Below are 25,410 nucleotides of genomic sequence, written 5' to 3' on the forward strand. Positions count from 1 at the left end.
GGGAGGAGCCACAGCATATGGGAGGAGCCACAACATATGGGAGGAGCCATAGCATATGGGAGGAGCCATAGCATATGGGAGGAGCCACAGCATATGGGAGGAGCCACAGCATATGGGAGGAGCCACAGCATATGGGAGGAGCCACAGCATATGGGCGGTGCTGAGTGACTGCGTTGTGAGGAGGAGCTTGCAGGTGGCATGGCAGTACCAGTCTCTGCTGCCCACCCCACCCCCACCGCCTGCTCTGGCATGCAGACAGGAGCTGGGCCGGCTGTGGGTGAGCTGCTCCCCTCTGGGCAGCACCTTCATTTCTGGAGTGGGCTCACTGGCCTCAGGTCGCTTCTTGGGCCACAATACTGAGAGCCCTGGTGACACCTTTACAATTGCTCCTCCTCTGGCCCAGAGAGGACACCCCTCCCTTGATTCTCTGGGTTGTCCAATGGCAGCTGTTCTCTTCAGCGTATCCTGGGCCTGTGTCTCCAATTCTAGATTTCCCAGGTCTGACGTCAGGTCTGTGGGTCTCCCGGCTGGCATGCCAGGGTGGGATGTGGCCTCTTCATTCTTGTGGTCCGAGGAGCAGAAAGGAGAGTCATTCGCTGGGTGCACCCAGGTCACCGAGCCCTTTGAGGGTGGTGGGGGGCGGGGGACTCAGCCTGTGTGTTCTTCGGAGGAGGAGTGTGCCTTCCTGTGAGGGTGCAGGAGTGAGTGCATGTGTGTGCAGCTGGTAAGAGGGATTCTCTCCGTGAGTGGGTCTGTGTGTTGGCTGCGGATTTTGTCAGCATGCCCCCACAGTGCTGCTGGACTGTAGGTGCTGCTTCTGTAAAGAAATTGCCTTCCTCTTTAGTAGTAACAAACTCAGGCTCTGCGCAATTGTAAAAGGGGGAACCTCCAAGTGAAAGGAAAGGCAGGTGGGCATCCTGGACCCCAGCCTTGTATCCCGGGACCTTCTCCCTTGGGGATATTTCATGGTGACCCCTCCGCCCCCACCGCATGGGCCTAAAGGAGCGGCACAGCCCTGCTCTCTTGCAATGCTCAGCTCCAGTGTGAATGCCTCTCCTCTTTCTTGTCCTGCCCCCCCACCCCACACACACACAGCTTGGATCAGACTGAGTTCTTTATCTTTATCGACACTGAATAATGGCTTACCGTAGATGACAGGAGATAAACCCAGGGAGTAAGCTGCCCCTGGGTGATCTGTTTTCCCCAGGCCTGGTATGCTGTCTGGGGCTCCCCTGCCTCATCCTGCCCTGATCTTGGTCTGCCCCACATGGTATGTGCCCCTTGGAATTTACTGGGCACAGGCCTTTGCTGCCCAAACCCCAGAGCAGGGCTGGCAGATGGGACCTGCCCCTTCCCCCTGTAGTTGACACTACCTCCTCAGGAGGCAGGCTTGCCCCAAAGGGTGTGGCCTATCAAAGCAGGTGATATTGATGGAGCTCTCCTGAGTCAGGTACCCTGTCACCGTTAGGAATTTTCATGCCTGGCCCCCATGGTCTTGACCAAAACCTTTTGAGGCAGGCACTGTGATTATTTCTCCATGTTCAGATAAGGACACTAAGTGACTTGCCCAAGGCCATATAGCTTATAAGGTGGAGCAGGGCTGGCTCCACAGGCTGCATTCTCAGCGTTAGTCTGCATCGTCCCTCCAGATGTGGCTCCATCAACTGCGGGGCTTATGCATACTGTGATTCCAGGGCCCTCCGAAAACAGATTGAAACAGACTCCCTGGGTTTGGGGCCCAGGGATCCAGTTTTCCCCAGCTCCCTGGGTGAGCACAGCGAGGGCTGAAAACCCCGGCTGGTGCAGCATGGAACAGGGCCCCGTAGAGAAGGTGCTGGCCACCCTGAACACGCCCAATCTCATCTGATCTCGGAAGCTAAGCAGGGTCGGGCCTCGTTAGTACTTGGATGGGAGAAGGTCCTGGAACGTGCAGCCTGACAAACTCATCTGCGTCCTGCGTCCCCCTGCGAGGAGGACTTTGCTGGTATCTTTACCTTCTCTGTATTCTCTAGAATTCTTCCAATGGGAGACGGAGTGTGCCGGGGCTGGAGAGTGGCCCAGATTTATCTGCCGTTTACTTGTGTGGAACATCCAAACACTTTTGTTTTAATATCCAGCTGGCATGTGTACCATTAAAGTGACCTCCGCTTGTTTATCCTTTGGAAAATAATCAGAGTATTTGCCGTGAATCCAGACAGTCATTGAAAATGGGATGTCAGCACACAGAGACCACTGTGGCATGAACGGAACAGACGGATGGGCCTGCTCCTCCTCCATGACAAACTGAAACTCTGCTTAGAGACCAGTATGTGGTCAGACGGAGTGGCAGCGCTTCTACATGGGCCCGGCTGACCCCATTACAGCCAGCCCACCACCCCATGCCGCATCCCGTCGGGCGTCTGTAACCCCTGCTGGGGCACACCCCGCCTTGGGGGACATAGCATTGGCGTCTGGGACCCTGAGGAAGGGAGGCCAAGGCCCCCCAGCTGTCCTGCTCTGACAGGACACAGGGAGGGGAGAGAGCACAGTGTGAATGGCTCCCCGCTGGGGACCTGGTGCTGGGGGGTGGCGGGTCCCACTCCTCTCCCCCCAGGGCAGCCCCCAAGGCCCTACCCAGAGGAGGCCCCCCAACAGGGGCAGAGGAGGCCCTGCCTGTCTCTCGTGGGGCGCTGGACCCAGCTCTGGGTGGGTAGCAGAGGCATAGATCCTGGGGAGGGAAAGCCTGTCCTTGGAGGAGTGGCTACCCCAGCTGGACACACAGCGGGTCTCAGCCTGCATCTGAACCCAGGTTAGGATGTGGGGCGAGGAGGTGAGATCAAGTGCCTGCTGCAAGGGGAAGGTGACGGATGAGTGTGAGTGGGTGGAACAGTGTCCCTCCAAAAACTCATGTCCCCCTGGAAACTTGCAATGTGGCCTTATTTGAATAAGGTCTTTGCAGATGTAATTGGTTAAAATGAAGTCATGCTGGGTTAGGGAGGGCCCCTGAATCCAATGACCAATGTCCTTTTAACAAGGGGAGAGCAAACCCGGAGACACACAGGGAGAAAGCTGTGTGAAGATGGAGGCAGAGCCTGGAGTGATGCAGCCCCATGCCCAGGAAGGCCAGGGATTGCTGGGAGCCACCAGCAGCTGGGAAGAGATGGGAAGTTTCCTCTCCTGGTGCCTTCAGAGGGAGCACGGCCCAGCTGAAACCTTGATCTCAGACTTCTAAGCCTCCGGAATGGGAGAGAATTAATTTCTGTTGTTTTTTGTTGTGACAGCTCTAGGACACGAATACACGGAGGAGGTCCCCACACTTCCCCGGGGGGTCACCAGTGAGAGAAGGGTGGTCACCAGCGAGAGAAGGGTGGTCTTGCTGTTGTCACTGTGGCCCGGAGGCTGGCAGGCCCTACAAAGTTCATGACAGGTACTATTCCATGAGAGGAGAGTAGGAGGAGGCTGAAATGGGTGAGTGCTCCCCAAGAAAGGCTGGGAAATGCTATGGAGCCTTGTGAGGAAAAAGAGATGGAGAGGGATGGGGGGGGTGCCAGGGCTCTTATTTAGGAAAAGATGGTCTGGGGTGTTGTTCTGAAGTGAGGGAGTACTGTGGTTTCCCAGCAGACAGAAGAGCTGGAGAAAGACCACGATTTGGAGGGCAGAGACCAAGCTGGACAACAGGCCTGAGAGGGGCCAGCCTTCCTCAGGGCAGCAAAGCCTAGCACCCTGGGTGGAACTTGGATTTGAGTCTCAAGGGGAAAGGGGCAGAGTGTGTTGAAGGGCAGGCAGCACTGGCTCTGCCCTCATGACTGACATGCCACCTCGGAGCCTCTCTTGGATTCTGCTGCCACAGTCAAACCCCAGAGGGTGATGTCTGTCCCACAAGGGAACAGTGGCCCAAACTCATCCACTTCTGAGAGGACTGGTGGCTTTTGGCTTGTACCACAGGCCTGGCCTTAAGTCCCAGCCCCAGCCCTTCCCAGCTGGGCCACAATCACAGCTTCTCTCCAAGCCTAAGTCCCCTTCTCTGTGAAATGGGTAACTTTGTGTTACTCCCTGTCTCAGGGTGTTTGTGAGGATTAAATGCGTTAATGCTTTCAGAGGTGCTTGGCGGACATGCAGTAAACACTCAAAAACTGTTAGTTCTCGTTATTTAGTATTAGTTAGGTAGGTCTCAGTAAACTCAAAGGCAGCTCTGAAAGGAAATAATCACAGAAATATAAACAGCATACAATACTGGTTTCCATGGTACAGGTTTCACATCCTGAGTGTCTGGGCGGGCTCAGCATCCTCGCGGCTCTCTCCGCCCAGCGCAGGGCTGTGGGCTGGGCCGTGGGCTTCCTTGAAGGGCTTCCGCCCTCGCCCCTGTCCTGGGAGCCTCAGCCTTTCCAGCTTCATGTCACTGGCGGCAGCAGCCCATTTCCTTGTACTGGGAGCAGGGCTACGGGTCTTGATTTTTGGCCGGAGCTGGATTTGAACGACCTAGCTCTGAGGTCTCTTTTGGGAGGAACTCAAAAATGTCATTTGGGATGAACTAACTGGTGTCAATGTTTGACTCCGCAACCTCTCCAAGCTGGCTAGCTCTGTTCTGAAGATGCAGGCTTGGGTGGCACCCTGTTCTCTCGTGTACGTGTTGCTGTCCCGTCTGCTCCCTTTCAGAGCAGGGGGGCTCCGAACGGGTAGGTTTTGAGAAGGTCTGCTATGTGCAGGTGAGTGGGAGCGAGTTCTAGCCTGGAAGGCCAGTGCCCAGAGAGTGAGCCTGGGTCATGACTCTGCCCATTGCAGCCTAGTTCCGACACTGACTGTGTCCCACTCTGCGTGGTGCCATTACGTGTGGCTTTCTGTGTTTGAGCCCAGGGTGGGTCGGGGGACCAAGGACACTATTGTATCCTTTACCAACTCCTGAATGTTCCCTGGGATAAATTGTTTTTTTATTTCATTTATGTTCAGTTCTATGCACACAGACTTCCATTGTCTCGGTGTCTTGGACACCTTCGTTAAAATGTCAGCCTTCACCCCTTGCAGACCCTTTGCCCGCAGATCACCAATCACCAGATCTCAACTTGCCATTCCCGGTTCGCCTCCTGGTTTGGGAGGGCTCTGTTTTAAAGCCTTCCAACATCATGTTGCTCTTTCCACGATTTGCAGACCTGCTGTTGCAGAGGAACATATCAACTGGGTATTCAAAGGATAGCCCTTCCATCAGCTATCAAACGGGTCTGCCTTCTTCTTTGCCACAAATTCACATGTATCAAAGCTCAGTGTATCCCATTCCAGTGCAAAAGTAGATTTTGCTTTCTCTTTCCTTTGAACACCAACGTCTCTGCCACCAGTGATATCCAGATGAAATTCAGGTTGCCCGTAAAGATATCCGGTACACAACCAGTAGGCCAAAGGACAGCAGGAAGGAATGCCGTGAAACACCAGGCCCCCGTGTTAGACCATCCACTGGGTTACCGTCCTGTGTAGGTAGGACTGCTCCTTGAGCCCTTAGATTCGACATCATCAGCCGGATTGGCTTTTCTCCCTTCAAGCTCTGTTCCACTCGAGGTGTCGTCCTCTTGTGGATCTCTTTGAGTAGACCCTGACTGCCCACCGTCCCTCTTGTTTCCTGGTGGGTCTGGGCCGTGATTGGCAGCTTTCTATCCACTGTGCCCCACCACCGTCATTATTTCTTCTGCCCTGTTTGACTCCCTGCCCTGGGGCCTTGTCTACTGAGTCAGCTCTGCCTTCTGCCAGCTGTGGTGTGGTTCCATCTTGGCTGACACACTGAGCTGCTGCCTCCTACCTTGGGCGACAGCGGTATGGGATTAAGGAACTAGAGTTTGTTTTACCGGATATGCTGGATATCCAATGGTGTTATGGACAACCTACTTTCTAGCCTACTGGGAAGAGGACTGAGTGAGCGAGCAGTCTTGGGGACCTACCTTCCACTTCCAATTCCCTTGGGGAGCTTAAAGCTTTCTAAGTGCATCTGGGCTACCCTGCCCCTTACATCCACTGGAGAGAATGGAGGTTGGTGGTGGGCCTTGTCTCAGTCCATTTGGGCTTCCATGACAGAAATACCACAGACTGGGTGCCTTATACATAACAGAAATTTATTTCTTACAGTTTGGAGGCTGGGAAGTCTAAGATCAAGGTGCAGGCACATTTGGTATTTGATGGGAGTTCACTTCCTCATTCATAGATGGCCGTCTTTCTGTTGGGTCCTCACATGGTAGAAGGAGGAAGGGAGCTCTGTGTGGTCTCTTTTAGAAGGGTGCTAATCCCAGCATGAGAGCTCCATCCTCAAGTCCTAATCACTCTCCTAAGGCCTCACCTTCTAATACCTGTACATTGGGGATCAAGTTTCAACATATGAATTTGGGGGGGTGAGAACCAACATTCAGTCCATAGCAGACACCTCAGGGGCTTCCTTTGGTTCAAGTTGGAGCACAGGTGCCCTGGGAAGGCTTCTGTTCTTTGCAGACTCTGGGACATCGCTCTAGATTCTGCCTCAATAACCCAATCATGCATGCTTTCTCCCATGGCTGGATCCCGTTTCTGCTCTCCGATGCACCATTGGGCATCATGGCTTTCTCTCATTCCCTGGGTCTTCCCCTGATTCTGTCTCAATTTCCACTCAGGTTTCTTTTCCCCTCTGTACCTTGTACTCCTTGGCAGAGCCCTGCAGGGCATGTGTGAGAGACTCAGTAGAAGCAGGGAGGAACTTTACCGGGCCTCAGAATCTGCGTGTTCCAAGATAAATGCATTCAAACGCTTGATGAGCGAAGAGTCTTCTCAGTCCTCTACTGGCGGTATGTCTTCACATGGTAGTCGCCGTCTTTTCCCTGCCATCTGGGAATGGTCTACCGGCACGCTTTATCTTCTCAGATGAAGCGAGAGGCTCCAGTTCAAACCCTTAGGAGCTCCAGGTCCTGATGTCTCATTGACTTATAGTAGCAGTTTTCAGAGGGCTGGTGACTCATCCAGTGGGACCCAGTGACCACTTGCTTTCTCTGAGTGGTTTGTCGTGTCCCCTCTGATTTCCATCCAGCCCACACCCCATGAGAGGCACTGGTAGAAGCTGACTCATTGCAGGACTGCAGCTCTGTGTACTCAGTGCTGGTACAGTACTGCCCAGGTGGGCGGTGGGGGACATGGCTCCGGGCCCTTTGATGTCAAAGGGAGACCTAATGTTGTTGCTTGGTTTGGAGTTGGAGGGCCCATGCAAGATTCAGGGCTTAGGGGAAGGGCTTGTGATTGGGGAGGAACGAGGACTCTTTACCTGAGGGGCAGTATGGCCTTGTGTCTGTCAGGGTGGCAGAGCCCTCACACGGCATGAGTGTGGTAATGCACTTGAGTGAGCACCCTCTTTACAGGTGAGACAGATGGCTTGTGTTCTCCTCCCTGGATGCTGCTTCTGTGTGCTTGACCTTAGCTGACAGGTTGGAACCCCCAGTTTATAGATTTTATTTTTTTAAAGCCCTTTTTTTGTAAAACACTAACCTCAGCGAAGGAGAAAGAAGGAAGAAAGAGAAAAAAAGCTGAGTTCAGCAGCTGTAGTTTGCTGTGTTTTTCATCTTGCCTCAGCAAGTTGGGACCACAAATAATCTGGTCTTATATGCTTCAGTAATACTGCCGCTCACGGCTTCGCTCTCCTCCTAAGGCAGTATATTCTGGGGATCCAGCACCCCTCCCCTTCCCCAACCTGCAGCTCAGGAGGCCCTGTGGCCCAGGCAGGGGGTCTACGTGGGAGGCGGAGCACAGAGGGAGCGCTGACCCACAAGGGGGTGGGCCATTCATTTCAGCATGGTTTCTGGAATCCGCTAAACATTTCTTTTTAACCAGTTTCCCCAGCCTCACATTCTTTGTTAGTTCAGGGAAAATGTCATGTATAATGGATGCTGCCTTGATGAATTGCTTCAGAGAAGCACAGTATTCTCATTAGTCTATATAATGAGAAAGACTCCAAGTGGTGGCATAGCTGCCCAGATATTTGCCTGACGGAAGGAATATTTGCCTGTGCAGTTCACTCTAGAAGGCCTGGAATGGAGGACGGTCGGGAGGAGGCTGAGGGTCCCGAGTGTGTGTTCTCCCAGTGCTCTCTGAGAGCAGACGCCAGCCACACCTGGTCCTTCCTGCTTCCCGGTGGGTGCAGGCTGTGGTGTGCAGGCTTCTCATCTGCTCTGCCACATCTGCATCCTGTCCCTGCTCCAGCTCCCCGTGCTGGGAGCTGGTCCCTCGAGTCAGCTGAAGAGGAGAAGCTGGGTACAATAGTCTTGCCTCATTCTCTTTTTTATTATTCCTAACAACAAAAAGAATAAACATGTAGATAGTGAACTCTATTTTCCAAAAGTATTTCTGTGTGTATGGTTTCACTGTTCACTTTGGCATCTATGGTTTTATTCCAAACAGTCTTCTGTGTAGGTGTCCGAGCCAGACACTGAGAGGTGTGGTGATGTTCTCAGGGTTCATGACTTGTAAGCTGCAGGCGTTTTGACCTAAACACTCCGTTGGCCCTATCGCTGATTCCCTCTGTGCTCTGCCTGTATGAGAATGGACAGTTTACCCAGCCTTTCTCCACCGGGGCCCATTGGATTTTCTCTGTAGGTCCTCAAGGCACTTCTTCATGTTAAGAGTGGTGCTTAAAGATGTGTGTTAATTCTCGCAGGCCCCTGGGGCCTCCTTTAGAGAATGGCTATTACCAGACATAGCAAAGATGTTATTCCAAGTTCCCAACAAACACCATGCAGGACCTGAGGAGGGGAGGAAGACAGACCCACCAAAGGGCATTGTGGGGGGGCTGAGCTGTCTTGGTGCCCAAGTTAATGCAACGTTGCTGCATTTTGCTGTGCTGTCAACTGGAAATTGCTTGCGATTTTATTTTTTAAGGGGAGATGTTAGGGCAGTACTTGGCTGTCTTCCTGCTTAGATACAGTTCCTTCAGATATCGCCCCCATCCATCCACCATCCATCTATCCATCCGTCCTTGCCTCCTCTCCCTTTCTTCTTCTATCCAGTGGCTACTGAGTCCCTATCTGGTGTCAAGCACTACTCTGGGAACTGAAGAGTCAAACATGAATAATCCGGTTTCTTTTCTGAAAGAACTCATAGTTTAATGGGAGAAACAGATAGGAAAAGATAAAGTTATGATATGGGTGGTAGTGTAAGCACAGTTGTTGGAGTTTGTGAAACGCATTCAGAGTTGGGACAAGGCATTCACAGAAGGTTTTCTGGAAGAGCTGGCACTGGAACTGGGTTTGGAAGGGTGAGCTGGAAGAGGCTTCAAGGACAAGCTGCTTGGGGAAAGGCATGCCTGGCAGGAGGAGCACCACGGGATAAGGCTCTGCGAAACGTCCTAGTTGGGGAACCTGTATCGTTTGATATTGCTGCGCGGGTTTGGGACGGGACAGAGGAGGATGAGTAAACACACAGATGAGATGATAGAGATGAGGAGGGAGCCAATGACAGATGGGGATCAGGGTGGTAACCGATGAGCTGTCCAAGCCCAGGGAGTCCTCCCTGGGCGGGAGGGGACGCGTTAGTGGGGCTGCAGTCACCAGAGTGTCGTACCAGGCATGGTCCTCGGTGCTGGACGTGAAATCTGGGTTATTCCTACCAGAAACCAGACCTCCTTTATGGATGAGGGCCTTCACAGAGGATGAGTAACTTGCCCAGGGCTATAGCCCTGTGATTGCAGAGTCGGGGTTTTGGTGGCTGGGATGTGTAACCTGTAATCACTCTGCTTCTCTTGCCGGTCTACAGGTTAGGCTGTGCGTGCATGTGTTTTTTTTCCCCTCCGAATGTGATGTTTCAAGAAATGTGATTTGATGTAAAAACCTATCTGAATCTCTGTAATAGTATGCCATAGAATAATAGGGTTTGGATGGATTGTGAAGGCTGAGCAACACATTCCGTGGAGAGTGAAGGGAGGGGAAGTGCTGGGAATAACAAATGTGGGGAGGGAGCTGGGTCTTCAAGTCGGATGTCCTCAGCATCGGGAACAGGAAGAATAAGGTCAGAACAGCTAGACCTAAGAACAGAAAAACTAAGCTAATGAGAGCCCAGGTGTCAGAGTCTCGGGACTAATTACCAGGGTTAGGAAGACCTTGTGAGAGGCCGACCACTGGCGACTGGGACCTTGCCCACTCCTCGGATACCACAGAATCACCTGGTACCCTGGCTTCAGGGAGGCGGACTGGAGCTTTCTGCTCTGCAGCAGGGGAGAGGGTGGTGATAGGCAGGGAGGGACAAAACCTAACCTCCTTCCACCAGCAAAAACCATATCAGCATTCAGAGAAAGTTGAAAGAAATCTTTCAGCTGGCTAGCTACCTAGCTCAAGGCTAACCACACTCTTAACACAATAATAAGTCAATCCTTACTGAATAATTAAATAGAGAGCCTTCATAAGTATTGACTTAATGTGACAGCAAGTCTATAGTGACTTGGGGTTTGCTTATGTAAACACAATCTCTTGTTCAGCTTACTTAGCAGTTCAATGAAATAGAACAGTCCTTCAATTAAAATCAAATGATGCATACATTTAATTCTTTTCTTTTCTTACCAGGTAATAATAGGTTTGGAACATAGGTGAAGGGATTGGGGAAAAATGGAGAAAAGGGTACCTGCCCACCTGCCTGTATTTTCAGAGGACACGAAGGAGTATAACCAATCATGGTCTCCAGAAGAAGCAAGTGGTCTTGGCTCCCACTGCTGGGCCCTGGGTGGGAGATCCATGTGGGCTTAGGATGACTTCTGTCCCATCCAGACCCTCCAGATCTCTCCCAAAGTGGGCTTGGGTTGGCCACTGTGATTGGTGTGTCAGTCTCTTGATGGTGGCCTGGGTATGATCGATTATTTCTGGGCAGCTGGAGTCCAGTGGCTCCAACCACCATCCTCTTCAGGTTGTTTCCTGTGGATTCCCTCATGGCTCACCTAGAAGACAGTGGGGATGCTGGATGGAAAAGGGGGCCAAGGAGGAAGGGGGCACCCCACTGATTCCTTTGGATGCCACCAGAAGAGACATAAACCTCCCTGGTTCTGTGGCTGTAAAATGCTGGGAGAGGGGGAGCGTAGAGGGGGCTGGAAAAGAGTGGCTGGGAAAGCTAAGGGCAGGGACAGAGTGGTGGCAGGGAAAACCCATTGGCCCTGGAGCTAAGATTTGAAACTAAGTCTCCTGGCCTTGCTGCTGTGATGTTAAGTGAGTTAATTAACCTCTCTAGGCCTCTGTTTCCTTATCTGTAAAACAGGGTAATAATGCCAACTTCAGAGATTCGTGGTCAGAGTAAAACGTGGTGATGTCAGTGGAAGTGCTTTATGTGACACTGCAAATGCAGGAGGTGCTTGTTAATAGATTAGAGATACTATGCCCCTTTGGCCTGAAGAGAAAGAGCTCACGCCTTCTTCACAGTGTTCCATGTTCAGGACTGGTTAGCAGAATCCCAGTGACAGTGTCAGCAAGTATTGATGGGGAACCCGCTACATGCCAGGCGCTGTCCGGGCACTTACCTGCATTTGCTCATTGGACGTCTCATTCAATCCTTGCCATGACCCTATGAGGTAAGTACTGTTATTACCTCCGTTTTGCAGATGAGGCAATGGAGGCCCGGAAGGTCACATGCTAGTGAGTACCCTGTTTCCCCGAAAAGAAGACCTAGCTGGACAGTCAGCTCTAATGCATCTTTTGGAGCAAAAATTAATATTAGACCCGGTATTATATTATATTATATTATATTATATTATATTATATTATTATATTATATTATTATATTATATTATATCATATCATATTATACCTGGTCTTATAGTAAAATAAGACCAGATCTGATATTAATTTTTGCTCCAAAAGACTCATTAGAGCTGATTGTCTGGCTCTGTCTCCAGTCTACTAGATCCTAGCAATCAGGACCCCAGAGTGAGTAGCCCGTTCTCTGAGCTGGTAGCTTTTCTCTCTCAGCCTCTTTGTCTTGGGACAGTGAGTCCGTTATACTTGTTAATGCTTCTGGAACCAACAATGGTTTCTCTACCAAAGGCTTAGAACAATCATGATTTATAATAGGCCCTGTTCAATTAAACTTAAAGAAATAACGGCAGTCTTAAAGCAACTTTATTACAAGAGAACATAACAAAGAGTGTGTTAGCATCTTGTGAAATTTACGTCTGGATCTTGTCAGTGCCTACACTTACTGTATTTCCCTGTTTGTAACCAGGGGACGTAGACTCTTGCTTTGTGTTTCCTGCTTTTTATCCCTTAACGTGATTTCATGTTTGAATTTTCATATATTGGCATAACCTGCATCCTCGTCATTTTTAGTAGCGACGTAGCATTCTGGAGCTTATCTGTCTGAGCCATTCCTTCCTAGATGAGCTGGGGAGAGAACCCAAAGCCAAGCACATGTTCCTTCCCGAATTTTACCATCATCCACGTTCCAAGTTGCTCTCACTGAAATGCTCCTGCACGCGTGGCTCTTCTGTGTAGGTTAGTCTGACGCTTTGCGGGTTTGGTTTTTGGCCTGTGTCCTTTTCACTGTGTGCCCTTTCTGGTTGCTTTGAACTTGGACAGAGAAGATCATATCAAATCAGAGAGTGAAGCTAAATAGTAGTCAATAGTTTTTCTGTTTTAAGTGACAGAGACCCAATTAGCTTAAGAAAAATTAAAGAGGAATTTATTGGTTTCCAATAAAATATAGAAAGGGCAAGAGAGTATCCAGGACTCAAATACAAATAGGTCTCTGTGTCACTGTCTGTCTGTCTTTCTCTTTCTTTGTGTCTCCTTGTCTCTCTCTCTCTTTTTTTTTTTTAAGATTTTATTGGGGAAGGGGAACAGGACTTTATTGGGGAACAGTGTGTACTTCCAGGACTTTTTTCCAAGTCAAGTTGTTGTCCTTCCAATCTTAGTTATGGAGGATGCCATTCAGCTTCAAGTTGTTGTCCTTTCAGCCTTAGTTGTGGAGGGTGCAGCTCAGCTCCAGGTCCAGTTGCCGTTGCTAGTTGAAGGGGCCAAGCCCACCATCCCTTGCACGACTCGAGGAGCTGAACTGGCAGCCTTGTGGTTGAGAGCCCACTGGCCCATGTGAGAATCGAACCGGCAGCCTTTGGAGTTAGGAGCATGGAGCTCTAACCGCCTGAGCCACCGGGCCGGCCCCTGTCTCCTTGTCTCTTGTTTCTGCTTCTCTCTGCAGGTTAGCTGCATGTTTATTCTTAGGACCATGGGGCTAGAGCTAGGGTCTCTGGGCTCACATCTATGGTGTCCCATAACCAGAAGGAAAAGAATGTTCTCCTGTGCCTGCTCCATTAGGAAAACCTCAGGGAAAGGCTCTGTTTGGCCTAGCTTGTGTTACTTCCTTCTTCCTGGACCAGTCAGTGTGGCCAGGAAAAGAGCTGTGTGGTTGGCCCTGCCTGGGTCGTGTGTCCACCTGCGGCCCAGGAGGGTGGAGTGCCATGGTGGGCAGCTTGTCTGGAGGAGGAAGGCCCCAGCCTGCCCCTAGGGGAGAGGCTCATCCGGGCAGAAAGAATAAGTATCCAGCGTACACTTACAGAATAAACAGGGGAGAAGAAAGCCCAGTTGGTACCTAATGTCACAGAACAAGTAGTGGTCATTTCAGGGAGGAGGCGGGGAAAGGATGGAGGTCCGAGCTATCCACAGTGAGCCCAGAGGTGTCAGAAAGCGGCCATGTGGGCGAAACGCACTTTCCCCTTCCTCAGTGTCACATCACATTGAACCCACTTAATGGGGTCCTACGCTGCTTGGAGGGGACCTCAGAAAGCCATTCCGGAGGCACATGGGTCTATTAAAACCATTCTCTCTGCGTTTCCATAAATTGCCTGTGAAGCCCAGTATGAGTAATTTGCCCTTCTTGGGAGTCCTTTTTCGCCTCCGTGAACTATTCCAGTGCCCTGTTAGTTTGCGGGAGGCAGTACTGGTGGCTGCCCTGGAAGCCTTGTGAGCAGTGATGGCTCATGGCAGCAGAGCCAGAGGAAGGACCTTGTCGTCACTGGCACGTGCCTGGCCCAGGTGTGCTGGCTGCATGAAAGCTGTGTATCTGTGCGACCTGCCTCTCGGAGCTATCCTGTCCTTGCTGGGAAATACGTCTACTGTGTGGGGTTGTGCAGAAAATTCAATTAAGATAACAGTGTCTGGCACATAGTAGGTCCTCAATAATCATGATCTCCCTTTCCTCTTTTTCCAGTTCTCATACCAGTAGGAACAGTAGGAATGAGAACTGGAAAAAGAGGAAAGGGAGGGCAGGGAAACTTTGGGAAGTTGCTAAGAACTTCAGACCAAAAAGCCATGTATTGGCTAGCATTGGAGTATTTTGGGGTTCTGTGGGAGCAGTTCACCCCAGAATTAGACGAGGCCAGAGAGATGTGAGAAAGTATATGTGTTAAGGAAGCTGTTTACAGTATGGATCAAGGTAGTGTCTCATTGATAAGAGGTACCTGTGCACTCTCTTGGCTGAGGCCAAAGCACGGAACTGAGAGATATGTGTCCAGGTGTAACTGTATGTAACTGTGTATCTGTGGAGATAGGGGCGCGTACGCCAGCGTGTGTGTGTGTGTGTGTGTGTGTGTGTATGTGTGTGTGTACAAACACGCACGCTCTTTTACCATGTAAACTGAGCCTTTGGGCTATGGCCGGAAGCATTACTTTCTTCCTTGGCTGGGCTATGAAATGGGAAAGTGAAAGCTGAGACCAGGGCGTGGCACCTGGAGGGTCCCCACAGCCCAACTCTGGAGCCTGTGTAGATGGCCATATCTCCAAACTGTAGCCTGTCTCCAAATCACTGAGAGGACTTGTTAAAAGCACAGATTGCTGGGCCCTACCCTGGAATGTCAGATCTGCTTAGGTCTGGGTTGGGGCTGGAGAATTCTCGTTTCTGTCAAGTTCCCAGTTGATAATGTTTTCGTCTGTAGACCACCCTTTGAGGACCATTGACCTATAGGAAGCCTCCCTCATGCCCCCACCCCCCACCCAGTCTGGATGATTTCTGCTTGTGGGGGTTGGTCTCCGTACATCCAGCATGCCTCTTTTTCTTTTTGCGAGAACACATCTTCCATCAAACAGCATGGCCCGACCTAACAAATAAGAATACAGGATACAGAATACCCAGTGAAATTTGAATTCCAGATAAACAATGGAAAACTGGTCCATATAAGATAGGCTCAGATATGGCATATACTTATACTAAAAAAAAAAAAGGATTATTGCTTATCTGAAATTCAAATTAAATGGATGTCCTGCATTTAATCTGGCAACTGTTTAATCAAATTGGGGGTCAAGGGTCTCTCTTGGTCTCTCCCGCTGCTTTCCTGTGATTGAATAGGCTACAGCTGCTGATGAAACAAGCCCGAAGAGGGTTTGTGTTTTCTGTACGGACCCACCTGCTGCCCTGAGCTCATCCGGCACTCTTCACTTGACCTCGCTGAGATGGACTTGGCTTGTGTTCATACTGCTTCTCTTGCTGGATCTCTGTTTTCTTCTTTTTCTGTCTGTCTGTCTGTCTCTCCCTTGTGCTTTCTTTTATACCCTCTGTCTTATGGGCTCTGAAAGGAAGAAATCTGCGAAGTGATGGGGCTGATCCGGGAAAGTCTGTCCCCGGCAGGTAGAGAGGAGTCCAAGAGACGGGTGACCTCAGGGCGTCTGTAGGGAAGAGTGGCGTCTTGCCCGAAGATGGCTCCGAGAGTCCCAGCTGGCTCGCAGTGCACTATCAAAAGGACAACGTTTGCCTTGGAGTTGTACCTACCAGGGCTGGACCGGGCGTGGTCACTCGGCTGGTGTGCATCGTGGTTGGAGTTGCGAGTGTCACGGGTTTGAAAGAAATGGACACCGTGTGGTTTCTGATGCTGACAGAGGGCTCTGGCTGCCGTGGACTTCAGCGTGTCTTGAGGGGTAGAGAGAACCTGAGCAATCAAAAGCCTCCTGGAGACTCAGACAGCGTATCCTCCTAAGTGGCCCCATTTGTCCCTCTCGCCTGCCCAGGCTGCCGTGACACGTGAGAATGGAGAAACGGAGGAACAGAAGGCCTAGCTGCTTCGCCTCACCCCACCCTTCCCCTCTGCCGTCTGCTGGTCTTGGGCCTGCTTCGTCCCCTTCTCGGGCTCTGAATAGAACCATGGGCCTGCTGGAAAGGAAATAGGCCACAACCTCAGAGGAACAAGACAGCACTTCCCTGTGGTCACCCTGGGCTCTGGCAAAGGGACCTCGTGCCTGTGGGCCATCTTCAGGGGCCTGTGCTGCTCCTCCTGTGTCCTCAGCGTGGCATGGAGAGTGACGTTGGAGTAGGGAGGACATCATTCCCCTGGGGTCCAGCAACGTGACTCTGGAGCCAGGTGGTGAGGTGGGGTGGGGTGAAGGAGCCATCTTTCCCTGGTGTGTTGACATCACCTTTCATGGGACCCAGACCCACCTTGGCAGGGGGAACAGGTAGTTCTTTCCTTCGGTCAGACATAGGGAAAGCTGTTTCCTGTTTGCACTTGCCAGTGGCAGGCGCAGTGCTGGGGACAGCACACCGAGATAGAGGAGGAAGAGAAGGGTACACAGTGCCTCCTCTCTGGGCCCGGCTCTTTAATGTCACCCTGTGAGGGAGGGAGGAAGGCGCGGCTCACGCCACTTGATAACCGGGGACATTGAGCAAAGAGACATGACAGGCTTGCCCAAGGGCACACAGCGGGCAAGAGATAGAGCACAGCTGCATGAAAGACCCTCTCCTCTCGCACCATCAGTACCTGCCCTCCCCTCACTGGGGGTGGGGGGGGTCCCACCGGCCCCTCCCCCTGGTGCCCCGACTCTTTCACCTCCAGTTCTGGAAGGCTTGCTTCCGTCACACCCCCTCTTTCCTCTGATCATGGCCGTGTCTCTCTTTGTGGGCTGTCCTCTCTTCCTTGTTCGTGCTTTCAGTCCTCCAGCCTGTGGGGCCCGGGGACATTTTGAGAGGCCTCGTGGATGGTGAGGCCAGGCAGGGCTCTCAGGGTTCCCAAAGCCAGTGCCTGCAGCACTCCCCTTGCACAATGGATGTGAACCTGTGTTCCAGGCGTGAGTGGAGCTGTCTGGGAGGCCCTCAGCGGTGCATAGTGGGCAGTGTGCTCCCGCAGGAGCCTGGCCTGGTGGGCGTGCTGCCCTGTGCCGATTAGCTAGGATTTCCTTCCCGACATGTGTGCCCTTCCCATCCTCAGTCTCTCAGCCACGTGGCAGGGGCTCAGTACATGTTTGGAGAAAGGATGAGTGGCTAGTTACCTCCTCATCCTGCCCCAAGGGGTCTGGAGGAGACGGATGAAGAAATCAGTAGAGTCTGCTCCCTGGGAATGTGTGTTTCTGTTCGAGAGCCCAAACAAGACAACATCAGTAAGTCTCTATGCAGTTAAGTATGGAATGGCCTAGTGCAGACGATGTGTGTAGCTGGAATACAGAGGTGAGTGGTCAGAATGGGCTTCACGGGAAGGGCTGCAGGTGGGTCCTGTGGCCGGAGGGAGCCAGGCCTTCTGTGTGAGCAAATGGCATTAGAATGCACTCCTGTATTTCAGCTAGGAGATGGTATCTGGACGCTCTTCGGCCGGGAGGTGATGATAACTATTGGCTCTGCTTGTGATCTAGCCAGCAGCCCCATATCCCGCAGGAGCTCAGTTCTGGCTCGATGCTGCCCACCTAATACCCTCCTCAGTGCAGGGGCCAGACCACATTCCTCCTTCTTGGGGGAGACGTTTGGCCAAAGCAAACAATGCAGTGCTGTGAGTGTCCTGTGGCTGCTGTAACAAAGTGCCACAAAGTGGGTGCTTAAAACAAAAATTTATTCTCTCATAATTCTGGAGCCCAGAAGTCTGAAATCAAGGTGTCAGCAGGGCCGTTCTCCCTCTGAAGGCTTGAAGGGAGAATCTGTTCCACGCTTTTCTCCTAGCTTCCTGTTGCCGGCAATCCTTGGCGTTCCTGAGCTTTCAGTGCATCGTTCCAACCTCTGCCTCCGTCTTCACGTGCGTTCTCACTGTGTGTCTGTGTCTCTTTTCATCCTCTTATAAGGACACAGGTCATTGGCATGAGGGCCCATCCTGCTTCACTGTGACCTCATCTTGGTTACAACTGCAAAGAGTTTATTTCCAAATAGGGTCACATTCACAGGTCCCAGAGATTAGGACAACGACATAGCTTATTTGGGTGACACAGTTCAGCCCACAAAAGGTGCTTAGAGGTTTTGTTGGCCTCCAGATTCCCTCTATTAAAAGTCTCTTTCCTCTCTCAGGTGTCTGGAGATCTAGGGTGTGGGCAGAGACCAGCCCCTGTCATCCTTTCATAGCACCTTCTCTCATGTGCTGGGTTGTGGAGTGGGGACATTCAAGACCACGTCTTATTCTGCGGGGGTTGGGGGGGGGAGGCTTGGTTGGAAATACTGTTTTTTGCTGTCTTGGGGCTGAGTGGTGAGGAGCTAGAGGGTGTACTTATGGGCAGGAGAGAGGGTGGAGATAGCTGCAGATTCCCGTCTCGTTTCCTGTGAAAGACAAGATGGGTTTACAGAGACATAGAATGTGGGCTCTGGAAGGACCTTAAGAACTTTTGCACGGGAGCAGTGGGACCTGCCAGAATGGGCATCCACCTTGTGTGGGAGGTCTGGGACGGGGTCCTGGCTCCACAGCTCAGTAGCTCCGGGGTCTTGGGCAAGTTATTTAGCTTCTCTGAGGCTTGGCTTACTGCTCGGTAAAGGGGGATAATCCTAAGAACTGTGTGTCAGACTTTTTGTGACAATTCAATGATAAAAGATGGGTGTACAAGTACCTTTCCTTAAATCATTGTTTGTATTGTGGTCAATGATACATATCATAAAAGTTACCCTGTTAACCATTTGTAAATGTCCAGTTCAGTGGCACTAAGTACATTCACATTGTTGTGCAACCATCACCACCATCCATCTCCAGAACTTTTTCATCTTCTCAAACTGTGAAAATATCTTTTAAACTATATACTAAGATCACTTCCTATCTATTTGCTAAGTAAGGAAACCAAGTCCCTGAGAAGCCAGGACTCACCTAAGGTCACCTTTGAGTTAAGGGCACAGCTGATGTGAGAACCCCGGCCCTTTGACCCTCATCATTTCCCATGGCCCCCACCTTGCTGCCTCTGTGGGCTGCAGGGGTTAGGGGCACGCGAGGCCTGGTTGGTGTCGAATCCCTCTGGAGAGCTTCTTCCCAAGCGAACCAGAACGTGTCCTGTGGTGGAACCCAGACAGCTGCCTGCTTTGAAGGTGGTCGTCCTCTCAGCCTGCCTGGTGTCTTTCTCTCTACCTGCTCAAATGGGACAGAGTCCAGGGCAGCTGAATTCAGGATGACCTTTGGGGTAGTTTTGTGAAGTACCTTATGGTGTGGAAAGAGCCGGCACAAGGCGTCAACAGCTGGGTTCTGGTCCGTCTGTAGTGTTCTCACTGAGCACGTATTTGTTGAGGTTCCTACTATACGAGGTCTGACAATTAAGTTCGCGAACTTGTTGCAACAAGATGTAGCTAATCTTTTTTGCTATCAGAGGGATTATTCATTATGAAGTTGTACCAACTGGACAAACAGTTAACTAAGTTTACTATTTGCAAGTGCTGAAAAGGCTGCACGAAAAAGTTAGACAACCTGAACTTGTCTCCAACAATTCATGGCTCTTGCATCACGACAATGCACCAGCTCACACAGCACTGCCTGGGAGGGAGATTTTAGCCAGTAAACAAATAACTGTATTGGAACACCCTCTCTACTCACCTGATCTGGCCCCTAGTGACTTCTTTCTTTACCTGAAGGTGAAGGAAATATTGAAAGGAAGACATTCTGATGACATTCAGGACATTAAGGGTAATACGACAATAGCTCTGATGGCCAGAAAAAGAGTTTCCAGAAAAAGAGTTCCAAAATTGCTTTGAAATGTGGACTAGGCGCTGGCGTCAGTGCTTAGTTTCCCAAGGGGAGTACTTCGAAGGTGACCGTTGTGATATTCAGCAATGAGGTATGTAGCACTTTTTCTAGGATGAGTTCGCGAACTTAATTGTCAGACCTCGTGTACCATTATTGGGAAAATCCCAACATGAGCAAGACCTTATTATTCACCGCTTGCAGCTCCTTTGAGACACAAGGGATATGATACTTGAGGACACCATGGCAAAGGGAACTTACCTAAAGGAGGTAGTGATGGCGAGTGGAGGTGGTGCCCCAGCCCAGGCTGATGGTGACAACCTGAGGCCAGGGTGCTAGTGGTCAGGGCAGGAGGAAGAAGGAGCAGGAATTGCCGTGTAGGTTAAATATGGTTCCCCGGGCACCACGTGACCCTCCACATGCAGTGCTGGGAGCTGGGGACAGACTCAGTCTGATAGCACCTGCCTCTCGGCGGCTCATAGCTGAGGGGGGAGCCCAGGGCTGTGCGCATACAGTTCTGAAGCAGCGTCACTGGTGCTGACACAGAGGAATGGGTGATGGCAGATTACGTTCCCAGGGGAAGAAAGGCTGATTCTGCTTAGTGGGATCAGGAAGCTGGTGGAGGGGGAACCAGGGGGCTTTGGTTTAGTTTGATGTGGAACACAGGTCAAAAACACCCTCAGGATGTGTCACCTAGGGGAAGTCTCATGCCTCCTTGGGGTGTGTTCCTTGGACCTCTGATACATCGTATGAGGTAGCTGGGGCTGGGTTATTGTACCCATTCTTCAGGTGGGAAGACTGATGTGTGATAGGACTTGGGCAAGGTCCCCAGGAGTGTGGCTGAGCAGAAAGCAGAGCTCAGCTTCCCTGACTTGGTCCCAGGCACTCTCACAAACCTGCTATGGGTAGGGGGTCTCTTTGTTCCTTTGACTCAAAGATCCATCCAGAGCGTACCATGTCTAACCCGTGTGCCCAGCTCTTGGAGAGTCCTGTCCTTCAGGAGCTGCCAACCTTGAGCCCCCATGGCTTGGTGCCTCCCCCCAGTCCTCCTCTCCGTCTTTTTGGCTTCCTCCACCCCAGGAAGCTGCGGGAGGAGCCCTTGTACCACAGAGGAGGCGGGAAAGCAGCCACACTAAACTTCTCTCCATGGGTCTTCTCCTGATACCAGGTCTCGGCTGGCGGACTTCCATGCCAATTGTCGCGCCTACCAGACGGTCACCAGCTGCCCTGCTGACAATTACCAGGCGTGTCTGGGCTCCTATGCTGGCATGATTGGTAAGCCATCGCCTATGCGTCTAGGCTCACAGTAGGCTCCAGGCTGCCCCAGTCTCAGCAGGCAGGGGCCCAGGCCAAGCTCTGGGCCAGTGGGTAGACAGCCTGAGCTCGCCCTTCTCTGCGGCGTTTCAGCCAGAGATGCCACGGGAAACCGGAGGTTATCAGGCGAGGAGAAGGCTCCAGGGACCTTCAAAGCTTTTGAAATAAGAAGAAAAAGTAACATTTATTGCATGGTTTTGATATTCCAGATGCTGTGCTAATCAGTTTACAGGGACTGTCTTATTTAATTCTCACAACAGCACTTAGTAGGGAGGTGTTGGGATTTCCATTTTACAGATGGGGCAACTGAGGCTTAGAGAAGTGGAGTAACTTGTACAGGTTCACCTAACTAGTACATATGGGCACTGGGATCCAAGCCCAGGATGTGAGCCTAGCTGCCCTGAGTCCCAAACACACTCTGCTTGGTGGTCAAGGAGACAGCAAGGTCCATGCTGAGGTGTCTTCATGGGTGTCCTGGCCTGTCCTCTGTGCCGACAGCCCTCTGCCCACTTTGATCCCCATGGCTGCTGGGACAGAAATGCTCTGAGTTTGGATTGTGAGTTGAGATGATGTCGGTTTGGGGGCAGGTGGGAGGGAAGGAGAGTCCCAAGCCTCTTCCCTGTGGTGCCTGAGGCCTGGGGGCCTCAAAAGGAGGCCTCACTGCTCCCCTCTCCTTTGCCCCCCTTTCTCCCTGCCCAGGGTTTGACATGACGCCCAACTACGTGGACTCCAGCCTCACTGGGATCGTGGTGTCCCCCTGGTGCAGCTGTCGTGGTAGTGGGAACATGGAGGAAGAGTGTGAGAAGTTCCTCAGGGACTTCACTGAGAACCCCTGCCTTCGTAAGTCCTGCAGTGCCCTCCCCTCTCCACGGGACCTCTCACCCCTCATATCCCAGAGGGGCCCTAGAGGGCTGCCCGAGCCATTCCCTTCGTTCTCTGTTGGAATGGCCAGTGGTCTGTGTGGGGCTTCTCCAGTGTGGATGTTGCCTGTGGAGACCCTGATTGTGTGCTTGTGGAGAGTCACACCAGAGCTGTCAGTAGGCCAGCCTCCATTTACCACTGGAGGCCTTGGGCCCCTGTCATGCCAAGGCCGAAGGTTTCTGCTCTGCTATCCTGCCAGCTTCCTTTGGGGACAGCCCTATGGTGAGAGCTCAGCTGTCTATCGCTTCTCCTTTAAGGAGATATTTTGAAGGATCTCCTTGGAATCGGTGACTTTCTTTGCAAGTCACCAAACTCCTAATGTAAAGGCTGCAGAGCGAGGTGAGCCACAAGCTCCGTGTGCCTGATCTCTCCAGTCTGACACCCTTGCTACTCCCCCCCCCGAAGCTCTCCTCCCCCTTCCCTTCCCTCCATTCTTCTTTTTGTCCATCTGTCCATGCTCCCTTTCTGTACAGCCCTGGGGATTCAGAGATTCAAGTCCCAGTGTCTGTCATGGACAGCTTGCAGTCTGATGGAGGTACCTGTGGTCACAGTCCGGGGTGAACATGCTGGGCTGGGGGTCTGAACAGGGCGCTTCAGGAGCCCAGGGTGGGGATGCCTCCATCAGCCGTGAGGAGAGAGGCCCTGAGGACTTCTCAGAGGCTGACCCATTGAGGTACAGGGGCATCGGTCAGCTGGAGAGGGCAGAGGGGGTTTGCAGGTGGAGAGAGTCTCCCTCCCAAAGGGCTTTGCAGACCTGAGGGTCAGGGTCTTCCAGTCCTGCCGGTGTCCAGGGGTGGTGTGGGCCACTGCAGCGGGTCAGGGTGTGGTGCTGTGGTCAGAGCTGCACTTCAGAAGGCTCACTCTCTGCTTCTGGAGTTGAGGGGGTGGGGGGTAGGGATGTGGTTCTGACGGGACCCACAGAGGGTGAGCCCCCTCAGAGGGTGTAGAAGCTGTGATGGGAGAGGACAGTGACGAGCGAACCAGGGCAGTGTCAGGAAGGGTGGAGGGGGGAGATGGGGTGGAGAGGTCTTCAGGAGGTGGGCTCCAATGACGGCAAGTGGGTGGTTAGGGAGGCATGCTGGGGGACTTGGGTGGGGAGAGATGACACCTCCAACACTGGAAACGTGGGAAAGCAGTGTCACAACGGGAGGGGGCGATGCTTAGTTCAGGTGACGTGATGAGTTTGAGGCACATCTAGGGCATGGAGGTGAGAATTTATTTAGGCTTTTGGTTATCGGGTTAAGCCTTGGGGACGGAATTTTGTCCAAGGGGTCCCATTATTTATCCCCGAGTGAATTAGTGCTGATGGTGCCGGAGTGGGTGGAGCTACCCAGGGAGGAGGGCTGAGTCTGGGGTACCTGGATTGCCAGTGGTGGGGACCTAGAAGCATCTGAGGTGGATAAGGAGCCAGGAGAACCTGTGTCTAGGGGGCTGGGGGTGGGGCAGCTTCTGAAGGGGGCGTGGTCTGCAGCACTGAATGCCCCTGAGAAGAGGGCGTCCTGGGCACGGCCTGCTCCTCCCTTCCAGGCTTCCCGCTTTCCCAGCTCTTCTCCTTTCCTTCTCTACATTCCTCATCACATACATTTCTTTCTTTTCTGGACTCTTGTCTTTTTCAACCTCTCTCTTGCTGTTTTCTTCTCGACGCATGCGCCCTGGTGTGTGAAGGGGAGCCGCAGCACAGTTAAGTCTGGAGAAGCTACACACCGTCCCCAGCTCTGGGCTGTTACAGGGCAGGTAGCAGCTGGGATGGTGAGAGGCAGAAGTGATGAAAGTGGCCTTGATTTCTCTGCGTCTACGTGCTCTCTCCGCCCCACAGGGAACGCCATCCAGGCCTTTGGCAATGGCACAGATGTGAACCTCTCCCCTAAGAACCCCTCATTCCAGGCCACGCAGGCCCCTCGGGCAGAAAAAACGCCTTCTTTGCCAGATGACCTCAGTGATAGCACCAGCCTGGGGACCAGCGTCATTACCACCTGCACGTCTGTCCAGGTGAGGAGATGTGGCTCTGTAGCTGGGGAATGGAGCCAGGGTGAGCTAAGACCCTTGACAAGCCCTGTGATGTCAGAGGTGGGTGTGGGAAATGAGAAAACTGGGGGCCAGGTGTGAGGTGCACACATTCCTCCCTTTGGATAAGGGACCAAGGGAGCGGGGAAGAGCTGGTGGGGGCTAGTGACCCACGTATTCATTCACCTTGCAAGTATCACACACCTGTTTGATCACAGGATAGTAGTCGATAGCATGGGGACCAGGAGAAATGGAATGGTTTCCAGGTGTTAACCACCTGCTGCTTCCCGGGTATGTGCTCGTCGACCCCAGCTGCTTCGTTGAGTCCTCGCATGGCGAGTGCAAGTGCTCTTATTTTACACACAGGACACTGACTCAGAGAGGTCAGGCGATGATGCCCAAGGGGTCACAGCTGGTTAGAGGGGGATAAGATTTCACCTACCTCTGACTCCAAAGCCTGCGATGTCCATTGGTCTGTCTGTCCGTCGTCCGTCCGCCCATCCATCCCTCCAATGCATGTTATGTGTGTGGTACGTGCCAGGCCGTATGTGAGATGTGAGGTATCACTGCTGAATGAGTCCATCAGGGTCCTGGGTTTGGTGGTCCTTAGGGTCTTGTCCAGGGTCAGGCCGTTCAACAAGCGTCAGGCGTGGACTGTGGTCAGTGCCACAGTAGGAGACAGGTGGCTCCGTGGAGGTGCCTCGTAATGCTCCCCACTCAGCCTTTCTGCGGGGCTCCCCTCATGCCATCACACCAGGTGCTACCGTAGAGGCTTCGTGTAGGGGCCACAGAACATACACACACACACCTTTCTGTCTCACACACAGTCTCCTCTCTCTCTCTCTCTCTCTCTCTCTCTCTCTCTCTCACACACACACACACACCCTAGAACAAAGAATTTAAAGTAGGACCCCATGTGGTGGGTGGTGAGGCACAGGGACATGTTTCGGGCAGGAGTTGGGACTGGTATGGCCAAGACGGTGGGTGGGGTGTGAAGTATAGTGGGGGGCACCCCTTAAGGTTAGGTGCGGGGGCAGGGGAACAAGGCCTGGGTGTGTGAGGCAGCGAGGACCCCCGCCTGGATGGGACGGTGGGCTGGTGGACTGACAGTGGGCAGGCATGCCCTCCAAAGTTTCCGTCATGCAGGATGGGTAAGTCCCAGGGAACTGGTGGCGTACAGCAGTGGGACTGTCGTTGGCGGTATTCTACTGTCTACTTGAAATTTGCTAAGAGAGTAGACCTCAGACCTTAGGTGTTCTCACCACAGAAAAGAAAGAAAAAAGGAAAATGTTAAAGTGGTAAAGTGATGGGTATGTTGATTGGCTTGTGGTAACTATTTC

At 52.2% G+C, this 25,410-nt stretch overlaps 1 protein-coding gene across 2 annotated transcripts in view; it reads left to right on the forward strand.

Annotated features, from left to right (window-relative positions):
- GFRA2 (GDNF family receptor alpha 2) overlaps window positions 1-25,410 on the forward strand; it is an 86,537-nt gene that overhangs the window by 50,440 nt on the left and 10,687 nt on the right. For both annotated transcript variants that reach the window (XM_019744670.2, XM_074338274.1), the window contains 3 exons: window positions 21,000-21,106; window positions 21,845-21,985; window positions 23,883-24,055. In XM_019744670.2, the coding sequence (XP_019600229.2) occupies window positions 21,000-21,106; window positions 21,845-21,985; window positions 23,883-24,055 (421 nt within the window). The remainder of the gene's footprint in view (window positions 1-20,999; window positions 21,107-21,844; window positions 21,986-23,882; window positions 24,056-25,410) is intronic.

Source organism: Rhinolophus sinicus, linkage group LG07, assembly GCF_036562045.2.
Source record: "Rhinolophus sinicus isolate RSC01 linkage group LG07, ASM3656204v1, whole genome shotgun sequence".
Lineage (NCBI taxonomy): Eukaryota > Metazoa > Chordata > Mammalia > Chiroptera > Rhinolophidae > Rhinolophus > Rhinolophus sinicus.